Source organism: Phallusia mammillata, chromosome 6 (assembly GCF_965637545.1).
Source record: "Phallusia mammillata chromosome 6, kaPhaMamm4.hap1.1, whole genome shotgun sequence".
Taxonomy (NCBI): Eukaryota; Metazoa; Chordata; class Ascidiacea; order Phlebobranchia; family Ascidiidae; genus Phallusia; species Phallusia mammillata.
This window is the reverse complement of record NC_137257.1, coordinates 2,543,799-2,559,759: the sequence shown is the minus strand read 5'-3', so window position 1 is coordinate 2,559,759 and position 15,961 is coordinate 2,543,799. Positions and strand designations below refer to the sequence as shown.

Here is a 15,961-nt window from a genome sequence, read left to right as displayed (position 1 = left end):
ACTACACCTCCATTTGGCAACAACAGACACTTATCAGATCTATATTTACTTTACTTGCTTTTGATTTTATTATCTGATTTAAAATTGTCATATTGTGCAGCTATGAAAACTTGCTTGTTGGTGTCATTTGCATTTTAACTGTTTAGTTACACAGTACATACTCTTTTTTAACGATTTTCACAAAAGCTTTTTTATGGCAACGACTTTTGTTTCGATTGAAAGTGTATTGCTAGAAAACCAATCATGCGTGGAAATTGCGCGAAAGTATAAAATCGCTAAAACTTTTTTTTGTTTTACCAAACTAAACAAAAACTACAATCTAACGGCCTGTGTCAGGAATTAAGTAGCTATGAATGTGATGACCATTTTAGCAAAGAACACTATAACGAACACTGCAAAGAACACTGTTATAGAGTTCTTTGATTTTAGCGAAACAAAGACATTGTTATGTAAATGGGATTTGCTGTACATTAAGCTGTATGCCTGCATGAAGCTTGTACGTTCCAAATAAAAACACCAGAGAGAAGCCAGCGCCCAATCGCTTTATAAAAACATGGATGCTAAATGGTAATTTTTGGTTTATTATGTGGTTACTGGTTAGTTTATTTTGCTTTTACGTTTCACAGGCCTAATAAAACTTGATTTTTAAATACAGAATAAAAATACTTTATAAAAACGTTTTGACTTTATAATACAAATGGAGATTGAATTGAAAGTAGGTTGCCAACGCCAAGTAATTGCTATACTGTCTCAAACAAATTTAAAACATAACAACTAATGTTTTTGCTTTTGATAGCATGTGATTATGTGTAAATATATGCAAAAAATACTCTCTCCCTGTCTGCAGAATATAACAGTTCCTGATAATTTCTGAGGCCTGCAGGACCATTTTTAGGGGCACCATACAGATGATAATGGACCAGACAGGACTTATTCCTAAATTTCCCTGGACAGTACTAAAAATGGCTGTAAAAAATGAAAAAAATTACTCATGCAGCTGCCGAACTTGAACTGTACAGACTGATCTGCCCCCACATTAAATAATCAAGTGTGTGCAGATATGGCCCTTGCCATGAGTTTCCCGTCCCTGATTTGGACCTCACTTTAAGACACTATTGATAATTTTGATGCTGTTCATATTACACAAAGATTAATGCTTTATGGTCTTATTGTTATTGAACTGTTATATTTGACTCTTTTGTGCCATTCTTGTTTTTTCATGATTTGTTCATTTAAGAGTTTTTACATTTTAGTTTTAACACTAATTCTTGGTAGTTTCTATACTAATGCCAGTACTTAACATGCCAGTACTAACAACATAAGCCTTGACATCAACTGCTGGCAAGTTTTAGCACTAGTAGATAATGTAATTTAAAATTAGTTTTTGTTCCTGTTTCTTTAAAAACAAAGAAAGCCCAATTTAACAATTTCTGGAAGCCCAATTATTTTAGAAATACAGAAGAGCTTTATATTTTCAAAATCCTTGTAAATTTCAGCTACACATTGTTTTTGAGTTTTTAGAGCTCTTCTTGCAGTATACAATGTATATGATACAAATACAATTGCCAGAAGAGCCCTATAGACTGCACATATATTATGCCTGGCATCAATAGCATTTATACATATATTTGTTTTAATAATAATATTTTCAATATTATTCTTGAAGTGATATGATTATTATATTACGGTTTTTGGGCAAAATATTAAAAGTTTTAGGTGATTTTGTATAACCTGTTGGGTTCAAATTGGACATGGTGACTTTACAGTTTGACTCATGATTTACTTTATGATTTTCTTAAATTAACATTTACAAAACAGCCAGAAATCTATAATATATTTTATATACACTTTCTACATAAAAAAGTAAACAAGTTTCAGTTTCTATTGTTTGTGTATGTGAGTGTTTGAAAGACTTGTTGAATTCTACCTTGTACTTTTAATGTCTTTTTCAGTAAACCTCCGTTAAACCGGATTTGGTTAATCCATATTCTCACCTAATTTGGACAAAACTTAAGGTACAAATGATTTGTAATTTGGTAAGGCTTCAACTAAGCGACATCAGTTAATCTGGATCTTGGCCTATATAAGACAAATTTTTGCTTTAAATGGGTCCACATTAACTGAGGTTTGGTGTATTTTAGTTCACTGGTCCTGAATTATATATTTACAATGTGCAAAATCAGTGGTTAAATCCCTTACTGCCTAAAATGCAATTTAACGTTGAAATATATTTTGTTGAGATGCTGGCTGTCCAAAATAGATGTGGCAGTCAAAAGGTGGTTTACACAAAAAAAGCAATAAACGTGTGGAAGCTGTCAGAAATTTAACTCAGGTGGAAGGGCATGAAGGTGACATCCATGTTATGGTGTAAGAACATAACGGTAACCACCATGTCTGAAACAAGGCATGGTGTAAAATGTGAAAACGAAACAACTATAATGCGAAAACAAGATCTACAGGATTACATAAAGTAGATCATTACTATTTTTGTCAATACCATGCCATGCCAGGTCGTCAAAACTGTATGTATATGTTGTGCAGGGACTAAATGAACGCTTCTGGTGTGACTTTGGACTGCTCACTTATAACTCCTTTGCGGAATGAATACCTGCTTTGGGAATAACTTCTGTAAAAGACAAAGCGATGTTGTTGAACAAAAACACTGCATTGCCGAAGTAGCGTTGTAAAGACGCAAAAAAATGTTTCTATCTGCTTGCCTCCCGCTGTACTGAATGATACTGTAGGTTTGTTTGTTTAATTTTTATCCTCGGTGGGCAGGCAACCCCTGAATGTGTTATGCTCACAATGAGACCCTCGAGCTGCCTGTTTTATTGCAAGTCCGCTGAGTTATATTTTATTTAATTTTTTTTGTTTTTGACAGTCAGTGACTTCAATTAAGTTCCGCCCATCGGGAACCACTGCGTTGGAGCAATGCCGCTTAAGTTTCTTGTTCAGGGAAACACAAGCGACGGAGATAGAATTAGAACCCATGACCTTGTGATCATAAGGCTGCTGCGCTAACTTGGCCAACTTGGCTACAAGTAAGTTTATATTATTACCCATAAGGACAACCTCGCAGCAGATTATTAGCCAGTGTTGGCAATTTGCAGAACTGTGTGGGTTTTAGCACAAGTTTTAACCGCCTAAAATAAACTTGCGTGTTGGGATTTTTGAGAACGCGTGTCACTTTGTAACGATAAATAGAAATAAAATGTTTTTTAGTTGAATTGAGTTTATTTCGCTTGGTGAAAGAACACATAGCGACACAATTGCACTGAACAATCACCAACCCAGAAATAGCTGCGCAACGTTAAGACGTTATGGGGCGCAAAACAGTGGTGGGCACAATTGGTGGAATATTAATTAAACGCGCTGCAGCTACACCGTACAATTGTTATTATCTTTTTCAAATGAGAGTCACCAATGTACATGTACAAACACGCTACACTGTCCATAATACAAGGAACATCAATATATGTGTTGTAATGATGTAAAGTAAGAAACACAAACAATACACGTCTTTTGTGACGTTATAATCTGCTTCCGCTTATGTTAGCAGGAAAAGTCGCCCAGGAGCAGGTAACACATACATGGGTTATTTCCGTAACCACGTTAGTTGATCTCTTTTATGAGTGTCCTTTCTTGTGGTTTGGTTGCTTACAAAGTTGTATGTTTGGCCGCACCTTGTTTAGTGCAACAAAGAATGGCGGTTTGGATGGTAGCGTTTTTGCTGCTAAGCGTTTCTGCTGTAAAAAGCCTGAAGACATCTGACAAGACTTACATTCTAGCGACGATTTTTCACTTGTCAGGTTTGTGGTCATGCAGAAAAGGTTTTTGAAACGATATAATTGCGCCTTAAATGCTTTGCTTAACTGATATCTCGGTACATACATAAAAACGCGCTGAAATTTGGATAACGCTACTATTACATGGGATGTTAAATTACTGAACACCTTAAGGTTAATCGCATGATAAAGTAAGCTTGAAAAAAGAGCACCTGAGTTCAGAATACAACACATAAGCTATTGCTGCCAGGCATAATAATAAGTTTATACAGCTCTTCTGGCAATGGTATTTTTATTCCGACGTTTCGACGTCCTATACAGATCGCCTTCATCAGATAACACTGAATGCGTAAACAAAGGGAAAAGAATAAAAATACATTTTACCAGAAGAGCTCTATAAACTGTAGAATATAATGTTATTAAAAGTTCGGAAAAAAATAATTTTCGCAACATGTATATGTTCTTTGAAACCGCGTTTCCATGTGATGACACGCGGCGTTTAGTGTCACAGCGGTGACGTACAATATGAAAGTTTTTTACAAATCTTCTATCAATAAACTAAGAATGCCACATTGGTACTCTCAGTCTGTGATAACGGTGTTTTTAAACCATGTTGTTTATTACAGATGTCAACCTTCAGGAAATAACGAGGTACGATGAGTGTTTGCAAAAAGTAGATCCCAGCTCATGCGGAGGTAACTACATCAGTTCATTATAAATCATTATAGGCAGTGGTGGGATTCAGCCGGTTCGCACTGATTCTATAGAACCGTCCCACGAAATTTTATGAAATCAGCGAACCGGTTAGCATTACTGGTTACTGTCAATACAAATATAACTTTTTGTAACAGAACCGGCTGAAAAAATATGACTTTGGTGATAGAACCGGCTGACAAAAAAATCGAATTCCACCACTGATTTACGCGCAGGCTTATTGACGGCGTTATAGCAAATCAACCGGTTATAAAGCATTCCATATAACAAGACGTATAGACTGGAATTTTCTTGCCACGATTGAAATGTTTCCTTTGCAGAAAATAACGCTGTGAAGATATACGTGGTTTCTAAAGATACAAAGATTTACTCCGAAGGAAAAGCTGCGTGCAAACAGAGGGGCGGTAGTTTGGCAAAAGTTGAAAATGCCAAGGAAACAAAAATACTTAACTGTCTTCTTCAAAATACCGCATTTGATGCCGCACGGATTGGTAAGCTTAGAGATTTGTTAAGTAGCCGGCTTATGGTTCTAAAATACTGGTAATAGCCGGTAAAAGTTGCAAACAATAATTGATAACAAAATTTGGACATCCATATACGAAACTTTAAAAAAATCAAATACATTTCGTAAACACATTAAACGTCGGTTAACCTGGATTCAGTTCACCTGGATCTTCGCATAATTTGGACAATTTTGGTTGGTCCAAATGGGTCCTGATTAAACGAAGTTTATCTTACGTAGATAATGCAGCTTCAGTCAACACAAACTGTTGGGGGTAGGAGGGACATTCTACTAACTAAAGAACTGACATCAGGCAAAATTTGCTAACTATTGATGAACGGCGCAATAATTAAAGATAAACTGTGAAATGCTGACTGTTAGAGCTATTGAGTTTGTAACGTTTAATTAAACGTGACAACGAGTATTTCCAGCTGTGTAAATGTCTCGTTTTTCTTTAGTTTAACGTAAATTTCAAGGACTTCGTTTGTAGGCGCATATTCCCCAACGCATGGAGCCAGAAAGGATTTGTACAGATGGGATGACGGAAGCCCCCTGACCTACACCAATTGGCGGTTTGGCCAACCTGCTAATATTCGAATTGATAAATGTGTTAGCAAAATAAAATCGTGGAATCAAAAATGGGACAACGAAAGATATCAAAGCCGCAACTACATCTGTTATTTTACAGGTAAGTTTCTTGTGAAATTGTGACCTATCATATGTGATGAAAATCCGTCCAGATTTTAGACCATACATGCGATTATACGAAATTTTGTTTTCGCATGTAATTTTAAGAAGGTTAAGTGAAAAAATAACGTTGTTGTTGTTACTTCACTTCATAATACGATGGGCAATTCGAAGTAGTTCACTGTTCTAAAACATTCTGAAACAGGGGTGTGCAACAGGCGGCCCGCGGGCCACAATCCGACCCGCCAAGCTATTTAGTGTGGCCCTCACCAACACACTGATTCAAAGAAAAAAACGCAATTCTTCAAAGAATTTAGCAACATTTTTCACTAGTTTTTGCTAAATCAGCGTTTTGCAACCGTTGGGTACAGAAGTTTGCTTTGCAGATACTTCGCCGAATATGACGTAATAATTCCCTTATGATGCTTTGGAAGAATTTAAAATTTATTGTGTACATAAAAAAATTGTATGGCACTTGCTTGATGTCGAAATTGGTTATATGACCTGTCTACGAAAAATGTTGCACACCCCTGTTCTTTAACAATTAAACGAATCCAGTTCTATTTTTACCTTGCTGCAATTGAAACAACCAAAATTACAACTATTTACATGTTTATCTGAAACCAGAGGACGCAATTATGTGGATATTAAACCTGTACTTAAAATGCATATTTCTGAGGATGCTAGTAACAGAAAAGCAGATATAAACTGAGGATTCGAATAATTTGGTTTAGGATTCGGATCCTTCTAGATTCGCGATTCTACATTGCTTATTTCTACGCATGAGCAAATGTGGTGTGCATTTGTTCGATATCAACTGCATATGGTTATATTAGCTGTTTAAGAATCATGATGTTCTATTTAACTTTTCTGTTATAGGTTCATGTTCGGTTGCATCTATCCTTAATACGACAGTTGGTTCAGGTGAGAAACGGTTTAAAAATGGAATATTATGCAAATACAGTAATACAGTTAATATAGTAAACCTCGGTTAAACCGGATCTTCGCCTAATTCGGACTAATTTGAGATACAAATGATTTTTAATGTGGTAACGCTTTAACTATTTGACATCGGTTAAGCCGGATCTTCGCCTAATTCGGACTAATTTGAGATACAAATGATTTTTAATGTGGTAACGCTTTAACTATTTGACATCGGTTAAGCCGGATCTTCGCCTAATTCGGACAAAACTTGAAGTACAAATGATTTTTAATGTGGTAACGCTTTAACTATTTGACATCGGTTAATCCGGATCTTCGCCTAATTCGGACTAATTTGAGATACAAATGATTTGTAATGTGGTAAGGCTTTAACTAATTGACATCGGTTAATCCGGATCTTCGCCTTATTCGGACAATTTTGTGTGTGTACCTAATAAAGCCATTATCTCGTCACAGACAGATGCCCTTCTACACAAATCAAAAACTCAAGTCAACTTTACACTTTTCACGAAGCTCTGCCAGGTCGCTCTATGACGTCACAGGAGAGATGTTCGAGAGGTAAATAGAGGGACGGATAGCTACCAGCGAATTCGCCACTTTTCGTTTACTTTGTGTTTACTACGCTATATTTGGATAGCGTTATTGCATTGGAGTCTATATCAGTGGTTCTCAAACTCTTTTATTGTCGGGGTCAAATGGTAGTTTTTTAAGTGTGTAGGGAGCCGCAAAAAACGAGACCTTGAGAAAATCACTGAAGATTTTTTACCTTGAAAGCTAAAATAGCAATCTTTGGTGGTTTTTTGAGGTCTGGTGCGAGCCGCGAAATAAGCAGTTGGGAGCCGCATGCGGCCCTGAGAGCCGCGTTTGAGAATCACTGGTCTATGTGAAACATATTGTTACGAGATAGAGCCTCATAAACGCCATTTTGTGTCGCGGGTATAGAAAAAATATTTTTTTTTGTCTGTATTAACTTGTTTTCCTCGTTTTTTAGGCAATCCCAAAGCGTTGATGCATTGTCCAGCACAACCACCTTATCGATTGCGAGATTTGAAAGTGTTGGAATGTCAGAATCAAACTCTAGCCGAAGTTATTTCTGCAGTAAGTTAATTAGAGCCTAAAAATATAGAATAAGGATGGGCAAACTATGCCTAACCCACACATCGCGTGGCACTACAGCTGAATAATTTATGTAACATTGTAGATTGGCACGATTGTGCAAAGCGGTTATTGGCTATCTGTGCTTTTTTTCGCAATTGAATCTTCTATTGGGGTTGGCAATGCTGAAGTTTGCCCATGCTGGAAAGCTAATCCATAAGCGAGTTCATAACGATAGCTACAGAGTTGTAAGTCGGGACAGGTTTTTTAACGAACGGGCGTGCGTCCGTAATTTTTAAAATATTGATTTTTTTAGCTAAGTTGCTAGTTGCCGGACTTAACCTAATGTCCAACATCTTAAACGTCTTGTTTAAGCCATTGTTTACTATTACTGTCTGTTGTGAATATCATTTTTATTATAGGTCTGTCAATCAAACCTTTAGAACTGATTTTAAACACCGCAATGAAATTCTTGTTGAATCACAATGGATAATTGTTCAATTCATTGTCCATTGTTTATGTCTTCTTAATTATAGGCCTGTCAATCAAACTTACGGGCCTAAACGGGCTTCACACAAACGATTCGGATTCGGGCTCGGATTTTTGGCCCCTTCAAGTCAAGTCTTGATTAACATATCCAGCGATTTGTATTGTTTTAGGCGAACCTAAGCGACCCATTGCAAGCCCAAAGTGTTTTGGCGCGTGCAAATATATTGACATCTGGTGGCAATGCGACGCAAAAGGATCTGCAGTCATCTGTAACTCTTCTTGCAAACATCGCAGGAAATTCAACTAAGGTGCGTTATACCTAATGTGGAAATGTATCATTAAAAAAGTTGTCCACTATATTTGGTGGTACACTGGAAAAAGTTGCATAAATTTTATTGAGAATTCAATGTGAACATTTATGTAGCATTTTTATCATTTTGACTTGAAATACAAAGAAAAAGATCCTTGTCGTGTATGCTCACTTTATTCTTACTAAAAGAATTGTGCCAATATATTCTTAACATTGGCCATGGCCCTGAAACAGGGAAGGTACCAAAACTGCGCTAGACTTTATTAGGCTCACATGTGCGGACGCTATAGTGTGCCTGTGAAGCGACCGAAAATAATTAAAAAAGATTGTCCACCCCTACTGATAAAAGCGAACGGTTTGGGGGTTTAATTTTTAAACAATTAATACCCTGCAACCAGTGGTGGGATTTAGCCGGTTCGCACCGGTTCTATAGAACCGTCTCACGAAATTTTATGATATCAGCGAACCGGTTGGCATTACTGGATAATGTCAATGGATTTACTGTCAATAAACCGACTGAAAAAAAAAGACATTTGTGATAGAACCGGCTGACAAAAAAATTGAATTACACCATGCACTGCCTGCACCTAATTACTACCTTCACTTAAAATCGTTTGTTTTTTGTAGGTGACGAATGTGGCATTCAGTTCAGCCTTAAGCATAGCAGACCACGTGGCAGCGGATTTGGTTTCCCGCCCAAATTTAAAATTGGACACCACACACGTGGTTCAAGATTTAACAAATCTGGCATTCAAAGTGACAAACTTTACTAACCCCATGGTTTTTTCCACTTATAACAACGTGGCAGAGGTTTGGTTTGTATGAAAATCAGCTATAGTTGGTGTAAAAACGCATTATCGTGAAAATCAAATAACAAAACTGGCATTTTTATTTTTGGCAGTAAAAAACAAGACTGCATAATTGGTGGATTTTTGTTAAAAAAATTCACCAAGTTTAACACCTTTTTGCAGTTTCTGTTGAGTAACATGAAAAATGGTTAAACATATTTTCCGCATGTGTAAATATTAGGCAAGTAGAAGGGGTAGTCTTCAAGGTCGAATTATCATGTTATTTTAATGCAAACCCTCAATCCCAACCGTAATAGCCCTAACCGTCAACATTTTATTGGTAAATTGCGTAGAATGCGTGTTTTAAAGTACCCCAGCCATTTCTACACAATCATAAGATTTTTTTTCAAAATAGTAAGCGCTTATCTTCGGTTTCAGATTCGCGAAGTGTTCCAAACCAACGGAACGGTTGAATTTCGTCCAAAATTTTACAACAGTGTTTCGAATGCAACCTTCCCTACGAAGATTAATATTCCCGGCAACGCTTTTCAATTCAATACAACTGTGACCGTAACACGCAGAGTGTTTGTTTTACTGCTGCGTGGAAGCGCCTTGTTCCATTCTAGTGAAAAACCGGAATGGGTAAGTGATAACTAGGACCAGTAAGTCAATAAATTCTAGTTTTTTTGGTTAGTTATTACGGTGTGCTTTAAGGTAAGAATTCTAGACCCCTTGGCAACCGCCTTGTGATCACAAGGTCATGGGTTCTAACCCTATCTCGGTCGCTTGTGTTTCCCTGAGCAAAAAACTCAAGCGGCATTGCTCCAACCCAGTGGTTCCTGATGGGTTGAACTAAATTGAAGTCACCAACTGCCTAAAAACGAAAAAAAATAAATAATAAATAATTCAGCGGACTTGCAATAAAAACAGGCAGCTCGACGGCGGACTCATTGTGAGCATAACGCATTCAGGCGTTGCCCGCTCACCCAGGATAAAAATGAAACGAACAAAAAACTAATTTAGCCTTCAGACAAGCCTCATATGTTCCGTTAAGGATGTTCCTTTAATTAAAATTTCGTTTTTTTGTGATGCTGTCTTCTTTAACACAAGAAAGAATGGTTAATCGCTCGGGCAAATTTCGTCAGGTCAATCAGGTCAATTTGTAGGTCAACAAACACTTGCCCTCAATCAATACACACAAAATGAATAAATATGTTTATATTTTTGTAGGTTGTTGTTGTCAGTTTGGGACCGAACACCTTTGTGAGCCTGGTAACACCGATCCGTATAGAATACTCGTCAAAGGTATCATTGTTTTTAGAGTTCTGACTTCCAAGGCGTTTTTCGAAGTACTCACTGGAGTAATAAACTACCCACTGTTAAAACTCAAATTGACAATCGCTTATACCAAAATTCCCTGACTTCCCATAATTTTATACTTTTTATACCGGGCGATTAAATACAAAAAATCATATTTCAGGTAGCCGATAATATTGGGTACTCGTTTTACTGCGAGCAATTTTCATTTTGAGATAATTCTGCTGCATTTTCTGCCTGATTAAAAAACGTTTGTAACTGTTTGTTAGAAGTTCAACTGGAATAAAACGTATACGTGCGTTTTCTGGGATTATGCAAATCAGCTATGGTCAAGTAAAGGATGCTGGTTGGCTGGAAATACTGCCTTCCCAACGTGTCTGTGCAACCATCTCACCAGCTTTGCACTCCTTGTGGTAAATAACTTTTACCCAAGCGTAATAAGTGCATGTATATTATAAGCTACAGGCAGTGCACACTGTTTTAACCTAATAAGGTCTCATCAGTACAGCGGGTGACAAGAGATAGGCCTAATGAGCTAACATAGTCACCGTACGGTATTTCAGTTTGTTGGGAGTAACAGGATAAAAGCCATGCCTCACCTAGTCTGTGCGACGCCACAACCGGGCATAAACCACAGAGGAAACTGGTTCCCAATGGCCAAGCATCTGCCTGGGAACCAAAGTGATGTCGTCTCAATGTCACAGTATCAATGTAAAGCATCAAGCTAATAAATGATAAGCTGTAGACCAGTGGTTCTCAAACTCGGTTTTCGGGACCGCATGCGGCTCCCAACTACTTATTTTGCGGCTCGCACCAGACCTCAGAAAACCACCAAACATTCCTATTTTAGCTTTCAAAGTCATCTTCTTTAGTGATTTTCTCAAGGTTTCTTTTTTTTGCGGCTCCCTACACACTTAAAAAATACCATTTGGCCCCGACAATAAAAAAGTTTGAGAACCACTGCTGTAGACAATGCAGACTGTTTCAACCTATAAAGTCTCATCAGTGCAGCTAGTGACAAGACATAGGCCGTATTTGGCAAGTATAACCATATAATGGCACTCCAGTTTGTTGGGAGCAACAGGCTGAAAAGTATTGTCTTACCTACGAGTTTGATGTCACCACTGGGCAGTAACGACGGAGAAATTAGTAATCGTGTCCAGGTTTTTTTTTAAGGTTTGGTTTGGGTGACCGCTAAGTAGTTTTAAGAGACCGCAAGTGTTTCATTTAAATACCAAAAAATAGCCATATTTGCTTATTTGGGAAACCGCCGAAACGGTCCCCCAAAACACCTTAAAAAAAACACTGATCGTGTCCATTTTTTTATGATTTCCAGGGCACAAAGATCCCGTTTTCAGTTTCATTGACATGGTGGAATTTTTTTTCGTGCGGTTTATCAATCGTTGCTCTTTTGGCCGTTTGCACATCGATTCTGCTTTCCCGGTGAGTTTTTCTACACATGTGCATCAAAAATTTTTTGTGCTTTCCTGGTTTCAGATTTCCCGCAAATTTTGAATTAATTTTTCTGAGGAACGCTTTTATGGTTTTTATCTTTCATTGCGCGTTTAGTCAGTTTAGTCTCCTAGGCTTTCAGTTGAGAAATGACCGTGTTTGTAAAGGAACTATTAGCTTTTACTAATTTTAATTCCTTTTATTGCTCTCTATAGACATTGAAGATGCTTTTTAGCGAAATTAATTTGTTCTTTATAAAATTGTCAACTGAATTTTAACCTGGATATAAACATTTACCAACTTGTGATATTCCTTCCTGAGGATCTTTTTCTTGTTTTTTGTAGACCTTTGCGAGCGAGAATACCCATGAAGATACTTGTGAACATTTGTCTAAACCTGTCAGCAACTTACATTATTTTCATAATCGGAACTGGAAATATATTTAAAAAGCACAACTGTCTCGTTAGTGCTACCTTTCTGCATTATTTCCTGCTCACTAGCTGGTGTTGGATGGCCGTTTACATGCATTTCTTATGCAGAAAAGTTGTGAAGGTAATTTTACAAGAAAAAAAAAAAAAAACGGCGATTTCGTTTTATTAAACCAGTGTTTCTCCAACTTTTTAACCCAAGGGCGCACTTACTAAAAAATTACAATTTTAAAATCTTACTCTTGACAAAAATAGTATGTATGTTAACATTACCTGAATAATGGTCAAATTCGTGATCCCTGCTTCGAAGCTGACATGTGCAGCATTCAAGGCAGGCAACGGTGCTTGTGATTAAACTTTCGGCGGTTTCACCACTGAGCCTTTGTAGCTCAGTTGGTAGAGAGCGAGTCCCCAAAAGACTCCTGTCGTGGGTTTAAATCCCACCGCAGGCTGGATTTTTCTAGCCTACGCCTTGCCATATAGGACCAGCATATGTGTATACTGTTGCTTCAACCACATTAAATTGTTAAAGGCTTGTTTAAGCTGCTCATTTTACTCAATGTGTTATTTTTTCAAGGTATTGGATTTGATATCTGATCATTACTTCAAGTTTGCAATGGCGTTTTCCTATTTTGCTCCTGTTCTGGTTGTGGGTGGAAATGTCGGAATAGCGAAATTTTTGGACACAGGCAAGACAACATAAAGCTTCAATCCCTTCATCGCAGTGTTTCCAAAAAAAAAATTAATGGAAAAGTAATGACGTAGAAAATGAGCCGAAAACGCACAATTAAAATAGATATACAATCACGTAACCAAAAGTAGCCTACAAAAAAATCAAATGAAAAAATGTCAAAACGGACGTAGGATAAAATAAAAATGCCCCAAAATTTGTCACTTCGCTGTCGCAGTAAATTTTTTTCGTGCAACATTTTCAGGTTTCCCGCGCAAATTGTTGGACGAAAGTATATGTTGGATTAAAGGTTACCATCTGTACTTTTCCTTCCTTACTCCATTGGCCTGTCTTATTTTGGTTAATATGTTCTTTTTTGTGCTGATAATCAGAAAATTGACTTGTGCAAGAAAACAAGTAAGTAATGAGTCTAAATATAGTCACTGGGTTTGTGGAGTTACCTTTATGTTGCAACCACGTTTTTAGTTTAAGAACACTTTATATAAGCTTACCAATTTGTTCATAAGTTTAATGGTGAAAATAGCGGCTCAAATAGACGTAAAAAGTGACATGCTTTTCAAACGTTTCGGCAAATGCTCATGCCATCATCAGTGATCTGAAGGCCACATCAGTTGCACCCGTTTTTATACACCTTTTTATAATTTAATTCTGTTACGCGACTCAAGTGGTTATAAACTGGTGAAACTGATCATGGCACGAGCATTCGCCTAAATGTTTGAAAAACAAAGCCTGTCGGTTTCTACGTCTATTTGGGCCGTTACTTTCATCATTAAATTTTTTAGTTTTGTTTCGATGTAGCCCTGACTTTGCGTTATATGTTAAATAGTTGCTGCCGTCTAGTTAAGTTTTATTAGAATTTAGAACTCACGATGTCAGCTGCCTTTGGTGAAACTATATTTTTCGAAAAAATTAATTGTCAGCCAGCTGTTAATTGAAAAAAAAACATTCTATATTGTTCCGAATATTGCGAGACACGAAAATATTTTCTGGGTGGTTTTGCCTGGCTGCATTAAACGGAACATTGACTGCAACTGGAATATTTTTTTTTATACAGATCCAGTCCACCCAGCGACAACCGACTAATATTGACCACTTGATGTCAGCAGTCACAATTGCAACAACTTCCGGCCTTTGTTGGGTTTCGGGATTTTTTATATTGATCTCCAATGATGAATGGTACTTGAAAATATCGAGCTGGTTGTTTACGATTATGGTTTCTACCCAGGTAACAAGCTTGTTTTTTACGAATTGCTCGCATGTTTGGTGCGAAGCATAAACCATTGCGTGTTGAAATCGCTCAATTATTGGAAAATTATTGGCTTTTTACACATCCAACATTGCAGCATTTTTGTGTTTTTGTCGAATTGGAGAAACTATGGTTCTTAGCAAGTTCAAAAATACGAAAGAAAATAGACCGTAAACGCTTGAAAGTGGCCCTGGTAAAATTTGTCTGGGTAAAATCTATCGGCCTAAATGGAGGAAAAAACATGCTACAGCGATCCTTAATTACACGAAAATGCGTTTTTTTACCGTACCTGCAATCACCGTAGAAATCACATGTTTTTACCTCCAACCTAAATTTCTCGGCCTAATTGGAAGTTAGAACATGCTACAGCGATCACAAAAATGCATTTTTCGGCAATAAATGATTTTTTTGCCTTACCAGCAATCACAGTTGATTTTGCAAATATTTGGCGGGAGTATTTGGTTTTAAGTAAAAGACTTAAAAACAAGATTATTTTTGTTTTTCAGGGAATTCTTATCTTTCTGGTCACGTGCGTACGCCATGGTGACGTCAGGCGATTTTGGGCGGAAAAATTTGCCGAATGTTGTCGCAAGAAAAAACTCAACAGGGTTACTGAGGAAATTGAGTTGGAAAACGACAACTCGTAATTTTGACAATGGCTCGGTTTCACATGGATTGTGGGTTAGTTAGGTTGTCGCCATGTTTGTTGATATATTTGATTATTAACCTCAGTTTGCGAAACAATACCCAGTGGTGGGATTTAGCCGGTTCGCACCGGTTCTATCGAACCGGCTCACGAAATTTTATGAGATCAGCGAACCGGTTGGCATTACTGGATACTGTCAATGAACCGGCTGAAAATATAACTTTTGTGAGAGAACCGGCTGACAACAAATTTGAATCCAACCACTGGGTAAAGGTTGTTGAATTAATTTCAAACCACCAAAGTTTGAACAATGCTCACCAGCTATTTTCTCCACGGCGTCCAATCGTGCTACAAAAAGACAACAAATTAGTATAGGGCAACTGACTAAAATGCAAAAAACAAAGAAATAATTCTTACATAATATTTTGTTTAACAAAGCTTCGTCGACTGTACCGATAGGACCAACTGTACCCTTTTGGCCCTTCTTGCCCACAGAACCACCTTCTCCGTGAAGGCATTTTTGGCCTTTGGATCCTTGTGGACCAATCGCTGGGTCCACCGTAGAAATATCTGCTTCTTTATGTCTTTGTTGGATATTTTATTTTCGATATTGGTGTTTCTGACTTCCAATTTATTTAGCGTCAACCCATCACGTTTCTTGAGTCGCTCAAGTTTCTTTCGCAGAAAAACTGGATTTGCTTCACCAAGCGGATCCGTGCCATGCAGAGTGGTAAACGGGTCCAAAATTGAGACCAAATTCCGAAACTACAAACCTGTAATCCGGCTCGAACCAGTAATTTGTAAGAATTAGCACGAAAGTTAGTAAAATTATAGCACAAAGAACCCCAAGTGTATATACAAGCTGGAAT

The 15,961-nt window shown here is 37.4% G+C and overlaps 1 protein-coding gene across 3 annotated transcripts; it reads left to right on the top strand.

Annotated features, from left to right (window-relative positions):
• Positions 1 to 15,744, top strand: LOC145232019 (adhesion G-protein coupled receptor G6-like). Of its 3 annotated transcripts, XM_080096508.1 has the most exons (22): positions 1 to 567; positions 1,953 to 2,015; positions 2,542 to 2,744; positions 2,882 to 3,041; positions 3,693 to 3,809; positions 4,412 to 4,480; positions 4,820 to 4,990; positions 5,492 to 5,689; positions 6,568 to 6,612; positions 7,087 to 7,188; positions 7,622 to 7,728; positions 8,385 to 8,522; positions 9,152 to 9,334; positions 9,751 to 9,954; positions 10,543 to 10,617; positions 10,899 to 11,042; positions 11,966 to 12,072; positions 12,426 to 12,633; positions 13,087 to 13,198; positions 13,445 to 13,596; positions 14,255 to 14,425; positions 14,953 to 15,744. In XM_080096508.1, coding segments are annotated over exons 4-22 (2,445 nt in total). In that variant the 5' UTR covers positions 1 to 567; positions 1,953 to 2,015; positions 2,542 to 2,744; positions 2,882 to 3,040; the 3' UTR covers positions 15,094 to 15,744. The 3 variants fall into 3 exon arrangements, 2 of the variants coding, with proteins under 2 accessions (XP_079952634.1, XP_079952633.1); XM_080096507.1 differs by lacking the exons at positions 1 to 567; positions 1,953 to 2,015; positions 2,542 to 2,744; positions 2,882 to 3,041 and having other exon boundaries at positions 3,069 to 3,809; XR_013860811.1 differs by lacking the exons at positions 1 to 567; positions 1,953 to 2,015; positions 2,542 to 2,744; ... (1 more) ...; positions 14,255 to 14,425; positions 14,953 to 15,744 and having other exon boundaries at positions 3,069 to 3,809; positions 13,087 to 13,262; positions 13,445 to 13,510.
• Positions 15,745 to 15,961: the final 217 nt, after the last annotated feature.

Bases quoted from the DNA above. Each gene is read 5' to 3' on its own strand.
- LOC145232019 (XM_080096507.1), top strand. From the start codon at position 3,629: ATGAGTGTCCTTTCTTGTGGTTTGGTTGCTTACAAAGTTGTATGTTTG. The intron at 4,991-5,491 runs GTAAGCTTAGAG...CTTCGTTTGTAG, and splicing joins ATTTGATGCCGCACGGATTG to GCGCATATTCCCCAACGCAT. The intron at 9,955-10,542 runs GTAAGTGATAAC...ATATTTTTGTAG, and splicing joins CTAGTGAAAAACCGGAATGG to GTTGTTGTTGTCAGTTTGGG.